Source organism: Neophocaena asiaeorientalis, unplaced genomic scaffold (genome assembly GCF_003031525.2).
Source record: "Neophocaena asiaeorientalis asiaeorientalis breed wild unplaced genomic scaffold, Neophocaena_asiaeorientalis_V1.1 scaffold182, whole genome shotgun sequence".
NCBI lineage: Eukaryota > Metazoa > Chordata > Mammalia > Artiodactyla > Phocoenidae > Neophocaena > Neophocaena asiaeorientalis.
In genome coordinates this window covers 2397361-2409658 of record NW_020174648.1, presented here as the reverse complement: position 1 = coordinate 2409658, position 12298 = coordinate 2397361, and the positions used below count along the sequence as shown (strand labels likewise).

At 37.3% G+C, this 12298-nt stretch overlaps 1 protein-coding gene across 6 annotated transcripts in view; it reads left to right on the top strand.

Moving 5' to 3' along the window:
* Positions 1 to 12298, top strand: part of RASAL2 (RAS protein activator like 2) — a 370654-nt gene that overhangs the window by 330483 nt on the left and 27873 nt on the right. For all 6 annotated transcript variants that reach the window (XM_024758763.1, XM_024758762.1, XM_024758759.1 and 3 more), the window contains exons 7-11: positions 447 to 545; positions 1440 to 1994; positions 4468 to 4612; positions 10898 to 11042; positions 11686 to 11922. In XM_024758763.1, coding sequence (XP_024614531.1) covers positions 447 to 545; positions 1440 to 1994; positions 4468 to 4612; positions 10898 to 11042; positions 11686 to 11922 — 1181 coding nt within the window. The remainder of the gene's footprint in view (positions 1 to 446; positions 546 to 1439; positions 1995 to 4467; positions 4613 to 10897; positions 11043 to 11685; positions 11923 to 12298) is intronic.

The following is a 12298-nucleotide window of genomic DNA, read 5'->3' as shown; positions in this document are numbered from 1 at the left end:
CAGTTTCACGTAGTAGCCTTCTGTAACATAATGAAGGCAGTCCCAAGAAAGAAGCTGTTTTAGAGACCTTCTTCCCTTTTTAGTTATTTTTATTAACTCAGAATTGAACATATTTATTTGCAGGTAATTTTTAAAGGTTTAAGTTTAATTAAAGGTTTTTAGTTTTGTTCTTTCTGAACTGTAGGCCAGTTTTAGGTTCCTGAGCTGAATTCTTAATGGCCTTTATCTTCATACCTGCATTCTAGTAGATGCTAACTAGATAACAAAACAAAAAGTGAATGTGGATGTACATATAGATATCATAAAACCAGCAAATATCATTTTGGTTACCATGTAGTATAATATGGGTTCATAGCATATCTCTAACTCTTTCATGATACAACTAGGAAAATAGAGACCCCAAGCCCTGCATTTCCTTTTCCTTATCTCTAATCTTTATGTTGAAGGTTACCTACTTAAGTGGAAGTAAATGCTTCAGCTGTAACTCCGCTTCAGAGAGAGATAAGTGGATGGAAAACCTTCGCAGGACAGTTCAACCAAATAAGGTAATAGTGGCTTTGAATGTCCAAAAAATGTATAACTCTATAAGCAGTAAGTTGATTGAAGGTAAATGGAGTAATGATACCTTAAATTTTATAGAACTTTTAAACACGTATACGTTTTGTCCTTTTATGCTCAAAATAATCTTCTTACAGATAGTATCATGATTTTACCAGTGTGGATAAGAGCAGCGGTCCCCAACCTTTTTGGCACCAGGGACCAGTCTCATGGAAGACAATTTTTCCACGGACGGCGGGGGGCGGGGGGTGGTTTGGGATGATTCAAGTGCATTACATTTATTGTGTACTGTATTTCTATTATTATTATATTGTAATATATAGTGAAATAATTATACAACTCACCATAACGCTGATAGGAGGCGGAGCTCAGGCTGTTGTGTGAGCGATGGGGAGCGGCTGTAAATACAGAGGAAGCTTCGCTCGCTCGCCCACTGGCTCACCTCCTGCTTTGTGGCCCAGTTCCTAACAAGCCACGGACCAGTACCAGTCTGTGGCCTGGGGTTTGGGGACCCCTAGATAAGAGGACTCAGAGAAGTTAAGTCACTTGCCCAAGTGAGAAGCTAGTACAAGACAGAAATGGGACTAGAACACAAGTTTCTTAATTACTTACTTATCTCTGTTTTATTTGCAGAAAGCTAATTCAGTTGCCACAAGACTGGCTATATGAGAACTTACAGGATGATATTTCTTTAACCCAAGTAAAATAAAATGTATGTGGGTCTCTAAGAGCTTGCAATTATCTTGAACAATGAGGTAGCAATCCCCTTCATTATTTTTTGACTGCCCTTAATGAAGTACATAGCATCACCTACTTTAAGAGGAAAATGTTGTCTTTCTGGGATTTCAACTCTCAAACACAACTTTGTTACTTCTTTATAGGACAATTGCAGACGAGCTGAAAACGTTCTCCGTTTATGGATTATTGAAGCCAAGGACCTTGCCCCTAAAAAGAAATATTTCTGTGAACTGTGCCTTGATGATACCCTCTTTGCTCGTACAACCAGCAAGACCAAAGCAGACAATATTTTCTGGGGTGAACATTTTGAGTTCTACAGCCTTCCACCTCTTCACAGCATCACAGTTCACATTTATAAAGATGTGGAAAAAAAGAAAAAAAAAGACAAGAATAATTATGTAGGGCTAGTCAATATCCCCACTGCCAGTGTGACTGGTCGCCAATTTGTAGAAAAGTGGTACCCAGTGAGTACACCTACACCCAACAAAGGAAAGACAGGAGGACCTTCTATTCGGATTAAATCACGTTTCCAAACTATCACCATTCTGCCTATGGAGCAATACAAAGAGTTTGCAGAATTTGTCACCAGCAACTACACCATGTTGTGTTCTGTTCTTGAACCAGTAATTAGTGTGAGAAATAAAGAAGAGTTGGCCTGTGCCTTAGTGCACATTCTTCAAAGTACTGGCAGAGCCAAGGTAAGTGGAAAAGGAGGGTTGCGTTACCCAAAATCTCTTCTCTACCTTTTATGAAGAAATCAACACATGTTTACTGTGGAGATTCAAATTAGAGATATATGCTTTGCTATTGGTCAAAAAAAAGAATTAGGAAGGAAACCTGTTAGTGGTTCTTAGATCCACTTATTAGTGGAGATTATAAAAGTAAAGAGGTAAAATGGAGACTAACAAGTATTTATTTAAAGTTTATTTGCATGAAATAGAGATACCGCAGCTAGCTCTTTATTGTCTGACAAAATAAATGGTAGGATTGGTGGATAATCCCACAATATGTTCAAGATTATTTATCTTTAGTTCTGGAGTGTGTTGTATGATGGTTTTATTCCTCACTATATTTTAAATTAAGATTGACTCATGACTGTACCCAGCTAGTCACAGAAGGAGGTATTCCAGAAACATGCTGGTCATTAACAAGAGTCTTCATGAGATTAACATCTAAATTTGGAATTAAAATACCAAGGGATGTTATTTAATTGTTAGCTGTCTCATGATAACCTTATCTCAATTCATGCTGGATAGAAGTAAAAGTTCAGGAAGATAAAAGAAAGAAATATACTCATTGTATAAAGAACACTAAACAAATGATAGAATCTTTTTTTTTAATTTTTATTGGAGTATAGTTGATTTACAATGTGTTAGTTTCAGATGTAACAATTGATAGAGTCTTTGATCAGCCTGAACTGTGGTAATTATCACCTCTGTGAGGCATATTCACTTAACTAGGCTAAATCTCCATTATATTATATGCAAATTGGTCATGGTAAAATTGTATTTTAGATCTAGAGGAGTTCACAGCTAGAATAATTTATGTAGAACTGAACAATAAAGCGTTTTTAAAATTTCTTGATACAAATCAGAATATATCAAATATTCAATATTTAGTCCCTTATTTAACTGCCTTCCTACTGATTATCATTTTGGTAGTTGAATTTACTACTAATAATTTTGAGCTTTCTGGTGTTAAAAAAGGTGTCATTGAAATTTTGAGTCTCACCTTTGAAATTGTATGGATATGTTCCTTCTGTTCTTCATTTGCTCAAGGTTCAAGGATATATGTAGGATTTTTTAACAGCTTTATTGAGGTACAATTTACATATCATAAACTATACCCATTTAAAGTGAAAAATTCAGTGAGTTTTGACAGATTATGCACCCATGGAAACAACAGCAATCAAGATACAGAATGTTACCATCACCCCCAAGTTTCTTCCTGACCCTTAGCACAAGAGTTTTAGTAGTGACTCCTAAGTCTATGACTCTTTTACAGTGTTGATCTACCCTGGAATAAATCCCATTCGTGTTTAAAATGCTTAATTTTAAAATAAAAGTAAATCAACATATTCCCTCTGTTTTTGATTTTGGAGACTTTGAAATATCCAGTGAATATATAACATTCAAAATACAGGATGTTATCACATTTCAAATTGAGCAGCAGTAAACAATGAACTTTAAATCAAGTTCCTTAAACTGTTGAGAAATGAAGCAGTTATTTCTTAAGGGCTTTATTTCTCCTTATGCCTTCCTTCACTATGGATGGTTGGATGGATGGATGGATGGATGGGGATGCATACATACATACATACAAACAAATATAATCAGCCTAGAAAATGAGTTCAGATGTTTAGTTCAAGAAATTTCATGTTGATACTATAGACCAATTTGTAACAATTATATATTGAATGCCTAATATGTGTCAGAAGCAGTTAAATGCTGGAAATATAGAGGTGAATAAAAATAGACACTGTCTTTGGTCTCATGGGACTCACAGTCTTCTGGGGAAAACAGATGTTAATCAAATAATTACAGAAATGTGTGATTACTGCGAAAAGTGCAGATTTTTAAAAAGTTATATGGTGCTGTGAGAATGTATATTAAGGGGACCTGACTAGTGGAGTTCAGGGGCAGTGTTGGTAAGAGAAGGCTTCACTGAGGAAAGATGTGCAAACTAAAATCCAAAGGATCTGAGGAATTAACTCCATAGCAGTGAGGGCTGAGCAAGGGTGGGAGTGAAGCAGAACTGAGAACAGCATTTGCAGAAAGCTCTGTGGTGAATAGACAACATTGTCATTAGAAAGGGTTTGATGTATTCAAGGACCTACCGAAAAACAAAGACCCTTGAGACTGGAGCAATACAGAGAGAATGGTATGAGATGAGGCTGGGAAGATAGACAGAAAGCAGAAAATATAGAGACTTGCAGGCCACATTCAGAACTACAGTCTATATCAAAAGTGTGATGAAAAACCTTTGAAGGAATTTTTAACTTAGGATTGGTGACACCTAAAATTTTATCCTGACTGACTTTTTTCTTTCAAATGAATCTGGTAGCTTTAGTTTTAAAGCAGCATTCCCAGGATGTTTGATATTTCATCAGTCTCTCCTAATGTATATTATTTATTCAGTTGCTTTCTGCCTAACTGAACATTATTCTACCAGGATTTTCTGACGGACTTGGTGATGTCTGAGGTGGATCGTTGTGGAGAGCATGATGTCTTGATCTTCAGAGAGAACACCATTGCCACCAAATCCATTGAGGAATACCTCAAGTTGGTGGGACAACAGTATCTTCATGATGCATTGGGTATGGAGAAGAAAAACATCTGTTTTCTTTCCCTTTTGATTTTTAGACCCTCATGAAACAACCAAATGGAACTCAAATTCTGCATGTTATCTGGTTCTAGCTGATTAAAGTGTGAAAGTTGGAGTTTCAGCTGTAAGAAGTCTCTGCAATACTCAGCAGGGGAGGAACAGTAGATTGATTTCTTACACTATGTACCGAAAGAGAAAGTTCATCAGCATAGGCAGCTACCCCCATGCCCTCAAGTCCCTGAGATTCTGAGATACACAGTAATGTTAGTAATGAGATGTCATTTCTAGTTGACCTGTTTCCCCCAAAGTGTTGGGTATTTATATCATGATATAAATACATTACCTAAGTCTTGAAAGTGTTAGCATTTGTTATTATGCATCAAAAATGGAGAAACTCCTTCCAATTCCCACAACTCCCAATTTCTGCCTTCCAGACCTACAGAATTTTTCACAACTAATCTTTGTCCAATCAGTAGTTCTTAATGACTAGGCCACCCACTTGCAGCTCCATATTTGGTCGTGAAATTCAGGTGTTAACCACTGGAGTAAGGCACTGTGCTCGGCACTTTGATATACATTGTGATAAAGCAGACATGAGTTCCTTAAAGAAAAGTGTCATTTTTTTTATCCCCATATCCCCAGTACTTCACATAGAATGTAGAGCAGCACCATCCTAAAGAAACATAATGTGAGTCACGTGAGTAATTTAAATTTTCTAGCAGTCACAGTGTAAAAACGGTAAGAGAAACAGGTAAATTTAATTTTGATAACATTTTATTTAACCCAATATATCCAAATATTATTTAATATGTTATCAATGTAAGAATCATTAATGAAGTATTTTACTTTTTTCATTCTAACTCTTGAAATTGTGTGCATTTTATATTTATTGCACGTTCAGTTTGCACTAGCCAAATTTCAAGTGCTCAGCAGTCACATGAGACTATCAAGAATAGACAATAAGGTATGAATGAATGGATAAATGTTTGCCCTTAGGGAGCTTACAATATAGATAGATAAGAAAGATAAGGATATCCCTATAACCAAAAAGAGAAAGAGAATCCTGTGCCTTTTCAAATAATTAAAGAAATTGATTATACCTGATGGAATTATAAAATTTCCCTTGTGACATTTATGATGTGTGTGTGTAGCTCGAAGTTTAGCAAGGTTTATAAAAGCAGAGATTGGACAAGGGAAATGGCAGGGATTAACATAGGGGAAAGAACCTCATGAACAAAGGTATCGAGGTACCAGAGAACCAGGCATGTTTGGAATATAGCCAATTAGCTGGAAAATAAAGTGAAAAAGACAAGTCAACAACAACAAAAATGATTAGACAAATAACTAGAACCAATTAGTTGAGGGCCTTGACTGCCTGGCTGAGGAGTGTAGATTTTACAGTAATCATTGGTGAACGACTGGAAGTTTTGAGCAGGGTGTTTTTAATAGAATCAGTTTAACAGAGTGATTTAAATGGGTTGGTGAAGAAAGCAGCTGAACGTAGAGACCAGTTAAGAAGCCATTATAATAAGGAAGGCAAGAAATAACAAGACTTTGAATGAGGTAATCGCCAAGAGTAAGAGAAAAGTTGGATCTAAGAAATATTAAAGAAGTTGAGCTAATAGGACTTGGCAACTTTTCAGTTTATGAGAATGGGGCAGGGCGTGGTGGAGGAGGAGATCAAATATTACAGTGAATTTGGGGCCTTCCTGAGTGACAAGAAGGATGATGAGATTCTTAACAGAAAGAGAACGTAAAAGTAGTAGGCTTGAAAGAATGAGAAATGATATTTTCACTTCACATGTATTCAACTTGAAGTGCAAGTAGGAAATCCCAGGGGTTCTAGGTAGGAAATCCCAAGACATCTGTCTAGCTGGCTGGTGAAAATTTAGGACTAAGTTACCCATGTGGAGGGAATCAATGAAACTACAAGATTACAGGAGCAGGAAGAGAATAGGGCCAAAGACAGATCTAACAATGCACCTGGTTTATGGTGTAGAAAGGAGCAGAGGAATCAGAGAAGTGGTCAAAGAGAGAGGAAGCATGCATGCACACGTGCAAAAAAAAGAAGGAAAATACTGTGTTTTAGACACCAAGAGGAAAAAAGTATCAATAGAGTCAGAGATTGAGGAAAGTAAAGATTAAAAAGAAAACATGGCTATTGCATTTTGATGACTCGTGATGGCTGGGACTGCTCTCAGGAGCACAGGAGCCAGGTTGCACAGGCTAAAAAGTGAATGACTGCTCAAGAAACAGGACCGTTGTGTTTACCTATGCTGGACTCACTGTAGTAGCAGTTAATTCCTACTTTGGAGAAGTACATTTTTTCTTCTCCTGCTTCCTATCTTCATACTTATTTCTTTTCTCTAAGTCATGTGCTTTAGTTTAAGATCTAATAGGAATTTAAAAGAAGACTAGTGAAAATGGATTTTCATTGACATTAGGAAAGGTACAGAATCAGAGTTTCACATAAAAAGCTTATACAGTCATATCATAAATTACATATCGTGGTTTGCTTTAATGATTTGCACTGCCTTATAAAAAGCAATGATGATGCATCTCAAACAGTATTCTCTATTCTGGGGAGATAAAGGTGTAGATATTTGTTGACCATCTACTTCTTAAAAATCAGATATTCATATTCTACCGTCAGTGTGCTAAATAGGCTTCCCAAATGAAATAATTCCTGAAGTGAAAAGGAGAGACAAGTCCTTTGTTAATCATTACAGTTAATTATTAACTGTCCTAGAATAGTTAAATAGCTGATTGGCTCAATGAGACCTGAAAATTGATTCAGTGAGCAGGGGAAGAAATTCAAGTAACCCCACAAAGATCTCTATTATATTTGTAACCCAAAAGCAAGGACCAGGGTGGTGAAAATGGCTACTGCTTCCAAGAGCACAAAGAAAATTAATTGGTAAGCTTCTTCAGGAAAGAGATTCTACTGTCTTCTCCCCATCTAACTCCCCATATTTCTAGTTAGCCTTTTTTTTATATATATAAATTTATTTTTGGCTGCACTGGGTCTTCGTTGTGGTACGCGGCCTTCTCATTGCGGTGGCTTCTCTTGTTGCAGAGCACGGGCTCTAGGCACGTGGGCTTCAGTAGTTGTGGCATGAGGGCTCAGTAGTTGTGGCTTGGAGACTCTAGAGCGCAGGCTCAGTAGTTGTGGTGCACGGGCTTAGTTGCTCCGCGGCATGTGGGATCTTCCCGGGCCAGGGCTCAAACCTGTGTCCCCTGCATTGGCAGGTGGATTCTTAACCACTTCACCACCAGGGAAGTCCCTATCAGAAGTTTTAAATTAAAAGTCTTCACAGTGAAGTCTCAGTGAACCAAAAAATCAAATTAATAAGTACAGCTGAGCACTCTGAATAATTAAAGTTTTGTTGTATTTCGTACACTTTGGGCAAAAAAAAATAAATAAATGTTATTTGCAGACTACCTGAAGAATTCTCAGAGAAAATTGAGTTAAAAGTTGCCAGTCATATTAAACAATATCTACCTGCCTTTTAGCCAGTCTTCATTTATCTTGATTAAAAGCGTTACTATTTACAGACTCTGCCTCAGTTAGACTTAAATTAAGTCTTTCATCTGTTAACCCTTTTTACCTTTCTAATTGAAATCAGTTTGCATGTTGATGCATCTGATCAACAGGAAACACCATCTTCTGTGACATATAGAAAGGTCTCTAAAAAGGCCTAATTTCCACCATTGGTGGCAGAGGCAAATTTCCTTTTAGCAATATGTCCGTACCTAATGGCTTATTTCTATACATGAAATTTGGATGCTAGATAATAATGAGTTAATGAAACATACCATAGAACATTCTAGGCACAAACTCAAATTTAAACAACATATTGAACACCCATCCTCTTTGTCCTTGATCTTTTTTTTTTAAAGGCAGGAGAGCAGACATGAAGGGATCATTAAATCTGTCTCAGTAATTTGTGATCGGCTAAACAGCTTCTAGGTGAAGATCTATAAAAGTTCACCTTTCAATGTGGTACTTTCCACACTATCAGACATAGGTTACAGTTTCTTTTTTTTTTTTAATTTATTTATTTTTGGCTGCGTTGGGTCTTCATTGCTGTGCTTGCGGCGAGTGGGGGGTGGGGGGCTACTCTTCATTGCGGCACGCGGGCTTTTCATTGTGGTGGCTTCTCTTGTTGCGAAGCATGGGCTCTAGGCGCACGGGCTCAGTAGTTGTGGCTTGCAGGCTCTAGAGCGTAGGCTCAATAGCTGTGGCACACGGGCTTAGTTGCTCCGCGGCATGTGGGATCTTCCCGGACCAGGGCTCAAACCTGTGTCTCCTGCATTGGCAGGTGGATTCTTAGCCACTGCGCCACCAGGAAAGTCCCAGGTTACAGTTTCAAAAATGAAAAGAATTTTCTCAAGTTTGGAGGATTTTAAGTATATCATAATCAGGTAAAAATAAAAAACTTTAGACAATTAATTTACTTCTGGACCCATGAGTTGTTTATTTGGTTCTTGAAGAATAAAAGAAAAATACTCTCAAAATTCACAAGTTATTTATTAATATTAGTTATTATCTCCTGGAATAGGTATAACTCACCTAGGTATAAGCTGAATATTAATGATATAAATTTAGAGGTGGATTGATTTTTACATGAAGTATTTGACATTGATGACTTATTTTTAAATTCAGGTACTCTTTAAATGAGGTAAATTCTGTGGGAGCACATAGCATAGGTGATGTTGAGAACATGTTCAACAGAAATCCTGTGAGAGTTGGTAAACATTTTTAAAAGCCTTTTACCAATTTTGATTATTTCATTCTATGAAAAGTTATTTTAAATTTACAAAGTTTGTACATAACAATACTTATTATATGGAGCCCCTACTAAGTACCAGGCACCATATCAGACACTTTTCTTTTCATGCACTATTTTCAGATCCTCACCATAGCTCTAGAGGGTTAGAGTGATTAATGCTATTTTCCAAATAAAGCACCCAAAACTCAGACTCGTTAAGTGACTTCTCATGGCCCCACAGTTGGTTAAGTGATGGGTCCAGGATTTGACCCTAGATCTTTCTGGCTCCAAAGCCTTTACTTTTTCTCTGCACCACTTTCTTTTCTGTGCATCACTTAGATTCCTCTTCTCCAAGCATTGTTCTTCCAAATAATCAGTTCCCATCCTGTATCACAGCTATTTTTTAAATCTTTCATTTATCCTAGTACTAACCATTTTGATAGAAAATGCTCTTTGATATTGCTGCTGCCACTTAGTTTTTTATAGGAATTACTGTTCACTTTCATGAAATCTATTAATAACTAGCCTGAACTTCAGTTAATATAAGCAGATTTAAAAGGAGCTGTGAAAGTTCTACTCCTCTGTCATAAAGACCTATAAAAAATAAGAACATACTACCATCTCTAACAAATATTTATTGAGCCCCTGCAGTGCTTTGGAAGGTATTTAATAGGCTTGGGATTTGAACATGAATAGAACCCAGTCCCTGACCTTCAATGGTATTCATCCTAAAGATGAGACAGGCGTGTGAACAAATAAGCACAAAACAGTGTGAAACATAGAACAGAACAAATACATGGTATAGTGCATGGTGGAGGATAAACAGGTGATAAACAGGTAAGGTAAGGATTTGCTCTTTCAGGAAATACTGGGCATATCTCTATAGAGGCTAAGATATATGAACAGGGCGTCTAAGCTAAATTTATTTGGAAAAACATCCAAATTATATAAAGAGATGCTCTGCTATGTGCTATGTTGAATGACTATCCCCATTAGGAGAGGTAAGCCTAGAGACCCTTACTGGAATCTGTGTTTGCACCAGTATTAGCAGTTAAAAGCATAGGTAGGCTAATCATTCAGACTTGGGTTATTTATTCTTCTAAAATAGTAACAACATTATTCATAAGGTAAAGAGGCTTTATAATAAGAATAAGTAATGAGTTCCTGCTATTTAAATATATTTGTGGTTTCAGGTAAAAGATTTAAAGTTGTAGCATTTTTTAAAGTAGTTTCATTATTCTTTTTGTAAATACCATGATGATGATGTTAATGAGTGCTGTTTTTCCACTTCCAGAGTAAGGAAAAGAAACATGACGTATAGGAGGTGGTATCTCTTGGGTTCCAGAGCAATAACCCTTCGTGAACAGTGTTTTGTGCCCTCCATGTCAGGCATCAGAACGAATTCCGCATTACACATTTTAGTACAGAAATCCTACATTCTTTTATTCTCTTCAGGAAGACACTATTTATAGTTATACTGTCCGTCATCTTCTCTCTCGAAATAGGGGAGTTCATCAAAGCTTTGTATGAGTCAGATGAAAACTGTGAAGTGGATCCCAGCAAATGTTCATCTAGTGAACTGATAGACCATCAGAGCAACCTGAAAATGTGCTGTGAGCTGGCTTTCTGCAAGATCATCAACTCTTACTGGTGAGCTGCTGTCGGTGCTTCACTCCCTGCTATTGAAACTTCAGTTTTTCAATATGAGTTATCACAGTGTTAACTGTTATTTCCCAACCAAAGGAAGGACTTATGGGAAAAATTGAAAGTTTCCCTAATACAGTTTTGTCTAAAATCTAAACCTCTCTTGTAAGCAGAAGTTGCTCTGAACTATCCACATAAATATAATATTTCCCCAGAATATTAGCACCACATCATCTAATACCAAAAGTATTTTGAGGACTTTTAAACATATTTACTAGTGTCAAACAAATGTGTTAATGATTTTTGATCATTATTCTAACCCCAGCAATTGGTGAGATTTTGGAACCTTTTTGATGAGCAGTCTTTAGAGAGATTATGATGAGCTGTAGTAAACCAAATGGTTTAGTCAGGAGCCTCATGCCATTTTCCCACTTTGCAAAACTAAGTTTACACTAATTCCTGAGTTTTGTAGCTTTGGGTTTCTGTCTCCATCTGGACGTCTATGAATTTTCCACCACTTCTCAGGCATGAATCAGAAGCTCTCTCTGTTAGGCCCTCCTCATAGCCTGGCTCTGTTGGGCCAGAGTGGGATCACCTGTGCTTCCTTGGGTTATAGTACTTTTATATTTGGTCCTTCTTCCTTCCCCAGTGTTTTCCCTCGTGAGTTGAAAGAAGTGTTTGCATCCTGGAAGCAGCAGTGCCTGAACCGCAGCAAGCAAGACATCAGCGAGCGGCTCATCAGTGCCTCGTTGTTTCTCCGTTTTCTGTGCCCGGCCATCATGTCTCCCAGTCTCTTCAACCTCATGCAGGAATATCCTGATGACCGCACATCTCGGACTCTAACTCTCATTGCCAAGGTCATCCAGAACCTGGCCAACTTTGCCAAGTAGGTGTCACTACCATAACCACTTTTTAACAACATTATTTAAAAAGTACATGAGGCCTAACCTTTGGATGAGCGTGGGGTGCCTCATAACTCATGTTACATGATTTCCATTGTGGTATTATTAAAAATAGCAAAAAAATCGTAATCAATTTGAATATTCACTTTATAGAGGAATGGTTAAGTAGTCTGTGCATTCAGTGGAATATTTGCAGCCACTGCAAGTTGTGTTTACAAAGAACCAATAATATGCAAAATGATACAGATATAATTATATTAAATAAAAAGTTTTATTAAAAACTCCAGCCAAGGGCTTCCCTGGTGGCGCAGTGGTTGAGAGTCCGCCTGCCGATGCAGGGGACGCGGGTTCGTGCCCCGG